General features: G+C 43.0%; 2 protein-coding genes across 3 annotated transcripts; both read right to left on the minus strand.

Annotated features, from left to right (window-relative positions):
• Positions 1 to 294: 294 nt before the first annotated feature.
• LOC110925075 lies at positions 295 to 1,281 on the minus strand. The gene has a single exon (XM_022169044.1). It carries the CDS (start codon positions 1,279 to 1,281, stop codon positions 295 to 297), a length of 987 nt encoding a protein of 328 aa, XP_022024736.1.
• Positions 1,282 to 3,881: 2,600 nt separating this feature from the next.
• LOC110921551 lies at positions 3,882 to 6,157 on the minus strand. Of its 2 annotated transcripts, XM_035986508.1 has the most exons (3): positions 5,952 to 6,152; positions 5,462 to 5,847; positions 3,882 to 5,006 (listed from the first exon to the last, which is right to left on the minus strand). In XM_035986508.1, the coding sequence occupies exon 3, from the start codon at positions 4,993 to 4,995 to the stop codon at positions 4,021 to 4,023; it is 975 nt and encodes a 324-aa protein (XP_035842401.1). In that variant the 5' UTR covers positions 4,996 to 5,006; positions 5,462 to 5,847; positions 5,952 to 6,152; the 3' UTR covers positions 3,882 to 4,020. The 2 variants fall into 2 exon arrangements, with proteins under 2 accessions (XP_035842401.1, XP_022021584.1); XM_022165892.2 differs by lacking the exon at positions 5,462 to 5,847 and having other exon boundaries at positions 5,952 to 6,157.
• Between the last annotated feature and the right edge of the window lie 262 nt (positions 6,158 to 6,419).

Below are 6,419 nucleotides of genomic sequence, written 5' to 3' on the forward strand. Positions count from 1 at the left end.
TCCCTTGTAGCAGTCGAGGAAGCATTTCCACCTGAATGTTGCCAGAGAATCGATTTTTTCGTCTATGTCTGGTAAGGCGTAGCAGTTGCGCGGACATGCCTTGTTTAGATCTTTGTAGTCGACACACATTCTCCAGCTGCCATTTGGTTTCTTTACCATCACTGGGTTTGCTACCCATGTTTGGTATCTGACTTCTCTAATGATGCCCGCATTCAGCAACTCCAGTACTTGCTCTTTCATGGCGTCATGCTTTATATCGCCCAGGTGGCGCTTGGCGTGTACCACTGGCTTTGCTTAGTCTGAGACGTTTAAACGGTGTTCTGCTATGTGCCTTGGAACACCAACCATGTCAGCTGGTGTCCAGGCAAACACGTCCATGTTCTCATGTAACAACTTCTTGAGTGCCGCGCGCGTTAAATCGGACATCGCAGGTCCTAGGGTAACTGTTTGCTCTGGGTATGCGCTGTTCAATACCCATTTTTCTGACTCTGTGCGTGGCGCTGGTTTACTTGCTTTTGTAGGCCTGACCTCATCTGTTGCTAAGACTTCTTTGCTTGCGTATATTAATGTTATGCCTGTTTCCGTTGGGAATCCAACGGCTGAATGTGGTGCAGAGCATATCATACTGAAGTCTCCTTGGGAATCTCTTCCTAGGAGGATGTCATGTCTTGAGTGTGCTGGTAACACCATGAATGTGACCTCTTCTGTTCTTGAATTTCTTCCATCTGAGAGTAACACCGGGAATGATATCTGTCCCAGGGGAAAGATGGCTTCGTTGCATAAACCAGTTAGCGGGTAATCAACTGGTTCCAAGCGCGCCTTGTCCTCCTGGTCAAATTGATTGAAGCATTGTTCGTATATGATATCCGCGGTGCTCCCTGGATCGATGAAAATGTAGTCTGTCTGGTAGTGACCAATCACACCTGGAATGACTATTGGTCGTTTTTCCCTCGGGCCCCCTCTAACAACTGGAAAAATAACTTGCCTCTCGCGCCATGAATCGTCTTGTGTGCGCTTGTTGTAGTTTTTCCTTGGCCTTCGTGGACCTCCCTGAACCATGTGGGTTTCTAACTTTCTGAGTTTTTTGTTATCTGGCCCTTCTTCTCGTCTTTGAATTTGGCAGTAGTCGCGCTTTCCGCCTTTTACCAAGTGAGTGAGCTTTCCATCTCTCAGGGCCCTTTCAATTTCTTGCTTTAGACTGAAACAATCATCGGTGAGGTGACCCGTGTCTTTGTGGAATTCACATAAGAGATTGGGATCCTGACCCCTTTTGTTGCGCATCTGCAGGGGTGGTTTGAATTGGTGATTTTCAGTGGCCAAGACCTCTGAAGGGGTCTTTGTCAATGGCGTCCACTGTTTCTCTCTGTTTTCTCTTTTTACTTCTTTTCGGTGGGCTATCTGATTGATTGTGTGTCGCGCGTCTTCTCTTCGTGGGCTTCTTTCTCTGTGACTGGAATTCTTCCATGGCTGGCCTCTGCCTTTCTTGCTGTGTCGGTCATTAGAGTTATGCGCGCGTTGACGGTGGTGGTCGCCGGTCAACTGTTTATCTGTTTGTGCTATTGTTTTGGCTGCCTCGATGAAGGTTTCCTAGTCTTTGGGTCCTCCGTCTCTTCCTTTCACGTGCTTGATTAAATCATCACACTTGACTGCCCTCATGAAGTGCGCGCGCATCATCTTTTCACCTACGTCTCCGATCTCCAGACATTCCTTGTTATATCTTGTGATAAAATCTTCCACGCTTTCGTGGTCTCGACGCCATATATTCAGACAATCGGCTGGGTCTCTGGCGTGTCTTCGCTGTTGAGAGAAGTGTGCGAGAAACTTCTCTCTGAAGTTGACCCATGATTTAATTTTTCCTGCTGGTAAGCTGTCGAACCAAACGCGCGCTGCGCCCACAAATGTTTGTGCGAAGAGATGACACCAAGTTGGTAGGTTCCACCCACCTGTTGCTCATGCGCCTTTAAAAACTTGGAGGTGGTCATCTGGGTCTGTCAGGCCATTGTATTTGCCCACGTTGTGCGGCAGCTTTGTCTTGTCTATAGCAGCTGTGGCGATCTCCCTGATGAATTTTGAATCTTCAGCCATGTCGTCTGGATGATAGCTTAAGGTATAATCATGTTCTGCCTTTGGGTTGTACCCTACGCGCTTGACAGGCTTATACGACGCGTGTTCTGGGTGTAGTCTGCTGAACACTGTGCTTTCTTTGTATGTTGGGTCTTCCTCTTCGTCTTCCCATTCATTGTTCATATTGCGTGCGCCCAGGCGGCTTTGAATCGGCCTTCGTTGTAAGTTGGAGTGCTGCACATAATTGCTTTCTGTTTCGCCGTAGGTGTCGCGCATGTCGTGCGCGCTGGGCTTTCTGATGTTTGTTGCAGGTCCTTTTTCTGGGCGTAAAGTCCACGCATTGACCTGCTGAGTCGTGTGTGTGCTCAGAGATCGTTGCGGTGGGGTAGCGAATGCCGACTGGTTAGCCTGTGCTTGGAGTAGGGCTTGTTGCGCGCTCAGTTGTATATAAACAAGGTTTATAGATGCCATCTGTTCGGCGTACCAGGAAGCCAGAGTTTTTCCTTCGGGTAGCCCTAAAAGTGCAGAGAAATTTAGCTGTGCTTGTTCCGATGGAGCTGAGGGGCCAGCTCCGTGGCTTGGTGTCTGCACTGGTGGAGGTGTGTGTTGGACTACTCCTGGTGGAGGTTGGAAAGTGGCTCCGTTTGTGGTTTGAGTGATTATCCTAGTGGGGGCTTGGAAAATGGGTCCAGTTGTGGTTTGGCTAGCGACCCTGGATGCACTTCCAAAAATACTAGGAAAATCGTTGTTCGTCTGCCCTTCCTGGATGATTTCATTCCTTTGACCCCTTTGGACGTGTGTTGTGTCCGAAACGAGTTCAAAGGAAGAAACTTCTCCATCTACATGGTGTGAAGGGTTTTGTTCAGCCATTTTTATGAGTGTTTCTTGAAAAGAAAAGAGATGAGATTGGTTTTGCAAAAAAGCGGATGGCGCCAGTGATGAAACACAGGTTAACACTGAGGTTAATCTGTGGGGTTATTTCTTCTGTACTGGTGTTGTCAGCTCTGCCCCCTGATTTCTCGCAGGCCTACGTGGCGTTCTGCGAGTGGTGACACGTGTTGTCCTTTTTGTCGGGTAGAACATCTTTGATGCCACCTGCAGATCTTCCAGAAGTTTCTAGAGGCTTCTGGATTGCTTTGCTGATGTGATCGCCATGTATGCTCAAAAGGTGGTGTGGTCCCTGCCATGTAGGCAGGGAATTGGGACCATACCTCTTCAGTTCTTTTACCATCCCTAGCTTCTTGAGAATATTTCAATATTTATATATTATGGGCTTGGTTCAAATGAGAATCACCACGAGTTGTGAGAACCGTGAGAATTTTTTTTTTCCGCACGAGTTGGGCCAAAATTTTTTTGCACAAACGTAGATGAAAATATTATAAATACATCCGTAAAAAAGTAAAAAAAAAAATTGTCGAGTCGGTAGTTTTGACTGATGCAAGTTCTTTTTGCGCGCTGGTGTAAATTTTGTACGAACATAAATATTCTTTTACGCCTCATGTAAATGTGGGTAAGCGGCATTTTTTTTAATCTTTTTTTTGTTGAAACAAGTGATTTTTTTATGACTTTTGAGAAAAAAAAAATTCGGGAAAAGCTTTTGGATGGCCTAATTCTTACGGTTCTCACAACTCAACGTGGTTCTCATTTTAACCTATCCCTGTATACCATTTGCTTTAACCTTCATATATAAGATGGTTATTTAACATCATGACCATATACCTTTCTCTTTCCAACAAGACTTTGTTAGCACCATGTATAAGTGTATATATGGTTACTAGACCTTGTTAGCATCATGTATGAATATAGAACACATACTGTTAAACTAATACGTGAAAATCTCAATCCAATGAAGACAAATATTAGCAACTTGAGAGTACAAACAAATATCTACATATGAAATGGCTAATGAGTATCCAATTCTATAAACTATCATTGGCTACTTACCAAATTACAACACTAAATCAACATCCATCCAACAGTCCATCCAAGAAGCAAACCTGCACCAACAATCCCCAATCCGACCACAAAAACAACCGCGTATTTGCCTAGATTATGTTCAAATCGCCCAAACCCACGTTTGCTTCGTCTTCGTTTCCCCTTCGCAGGCGCCACCTTCTTCATACTCTTGTCTAATTTACCAATCTTGTAAGGCGAAAATGATATTTGATCACTCTTGTTGTTCTTGTTCTGGTAACAAAGATTTTCAATCTGTAACAGATAGATCCATTGCCTGTATGCAAATATTTGCGACGCCTGTTTGAAAACAAGCTTGATCGCGTGTTCTTTCTCCGCGTATGCTTTCTTCGCTGCAATCTCTGCTTCTCTTGCGCGCGTCTGAGAATGACACAAAGCTTCTAATATCTTTGTCTTGCTTGTATCACGCTGCGTTTCACCTCGCGAAATGGCATATTGACCGCATTTGATCATTGGTGGCTCGGAACCCATGAGCATAGGCCCATGAAGATCACAGTTCTCAATCAAAATATGTGATTTCTTCGAAACAAACGAGTCCAAATCATCTTTTTCTGTCATTTTCCACCATGGAAGCTCAACGGAATCCATCTGCACAAACTCGTAAGATTCTCTTGATGACACAGAATCAACACTACTGAAACTACCAACATCTTGATTTTCGACGAATTGATGAGGATTCGGGTTGACTTGTTGTTCACTGGTCAACCCTCTTTGGTACATATAATCAGGCTGCAACTGAAGCCACCATTTTGAGTCGGATTCAAGGTTCGAATAGAAAGACTTCTCATCTGGAAGGGGGAAACTGTCATTCAAATCTGCAGGGTTAACCGGTTTTGTCTCAATTTTAGAAATTACAGACGAAACTGAAGCTAATTTTGGCGCCCTTTTCGCATCTTCTTGGATGAAATATCGATTTGCAGTCCGTTGCCACACCGCCCTTGCTTCGGCTGCAGCCATTGTTCATCACACTGTTTCAAACAAAAACAACCATCAAATGTGGGAATATGAAACCGGTTAACCCGAACCGAACCATTAAAACCCTGGTCAAAATTGCTCAAACCCGGTAAAAAAACCAGTCAACAAACCGACAAAACCCGAACCGGTTTGTAACTCAAACCAGTTTTAACTTTTCGTTGAAAAACGGGTCAAAATCCCAGTCAACAAACGGAGCAAACCCGAGTCGGTATGTAACTCAACCCAATTTTGACTTTTTGTTAAAAAAAACGGTGAAAAAGTGCTAAAAACCGATCCAAACCCCGGTCAACAAACCGACAAAACCCGAACCGGTTTGTAACTCAACCCGGTTTTGAGTTTTCGTTGACCAACCCAAACTAGTTCAGGGTTTAAACCTGATTTGTGCACCTAGGGATGAACTCACTACCTACCAAAAGTACCGATCCTGAAAAAAAGCAAAAGCACGTACCAGCGTACACCGAAAGTGGCAGGTACGGGTACCGGTATTCAAACGTAAATCGACCAAAAATACCGTAACGTATATAACCGAAAGTATGGATCCCAAAAAGTGAGTACCAAAAATGTCTCGGGGTACAGTACCAATTCACTATCGATACCGGTACAAAATGCTCATCCCAGAGTGAGATTGTGCACATGGCTTGCTGCTATGAGTGAGATTTTACTGGTATGTTTGTTTGTTACATATCATCAAAAATAAAAAAAAGAAATAAAATTTAAAACCCACATGAAGAATTCACAACAAATAGTCAAAGATCCAATCTATATGATCAGTGAAGATGAAACAGACAGATGATCATGGTGATAAATTTGGCAAAAAGGGTAGTTGAAACTGCACTAAATACGTAAAGTAATTAAACAATCATAAGCCGATCAACGAACGTAATAAGATTTGATCAAACGAAGAAAGTAAGTAATACACGGAAGTAAAGAATCCTCACCGGATAATTGGGTTTCTTGTTACTTGGATATACAACGTATACATATATATATCGTATATATCTGAAAGTGTCGGTCAATCGTGATCCATCAAAGACATGAATCTTCTGATTCCCTTTTTCTGTCGGTTATTTATCAGACGAAAATTTCCCAAAGAAGACGACGCCGATAGGTTCAACTAATTATTTATTTATTTATGTATATTTAAATATATTAAAAAGAATAAATATATGTAAGGATGAAGAGGGATATTTTAAGACGTGTCGTTTTGGTAAGCGTTACTCAAACGTGGTTAAATTTGCACTCCATATGAATAGAATGTCAAAGTCTCAATCAAAAAAAAAAAAAAAAAAAAACCTGAAATTTGAAACCAGAATAATTAAGGATGGTACAAGGCTTTTTAAAGAAGTAGCGTGTTTAGGACAAATATGGCATATGTAATTATGTATCACTTGTTAGACAATCACGTT

The sequence above is a fragment of the Helianthus annuus genome, chromosome 17 (genome assembly GCF_002127325.2).
Source record: "Helianthus annuus cultivar XRQ/B chromosome 17, HanXRQr2.0-SUNRISE, whole genome shotgun sequence".
Taxonomy (NCBI): domain Eukaryota; kingdom Viridiplantae; phylum Streptophyta; class Magnoliopsida; order Asterales; family Asteraceae; genus Helianthus; species Helianthus annuus.

What these genes read in the sequence shown, in the direction of transcription:
- LOC110921551 (XM_022165892.2), bottom strand. Translation starts at nt 4,995, where the DNA reads ATGGCTGCAGCCGAAGCAAGGGCGGTGTGGCAACGGACTGCAAATCGA.
- LOC110925075 (XM_022169044.1), bottom strand. Translation starts at nt 1,281, where the DNA reads ATGCGCAACAAAAGGGGTCAGGATCCCAATCTCTTATGTGAATTCCAC.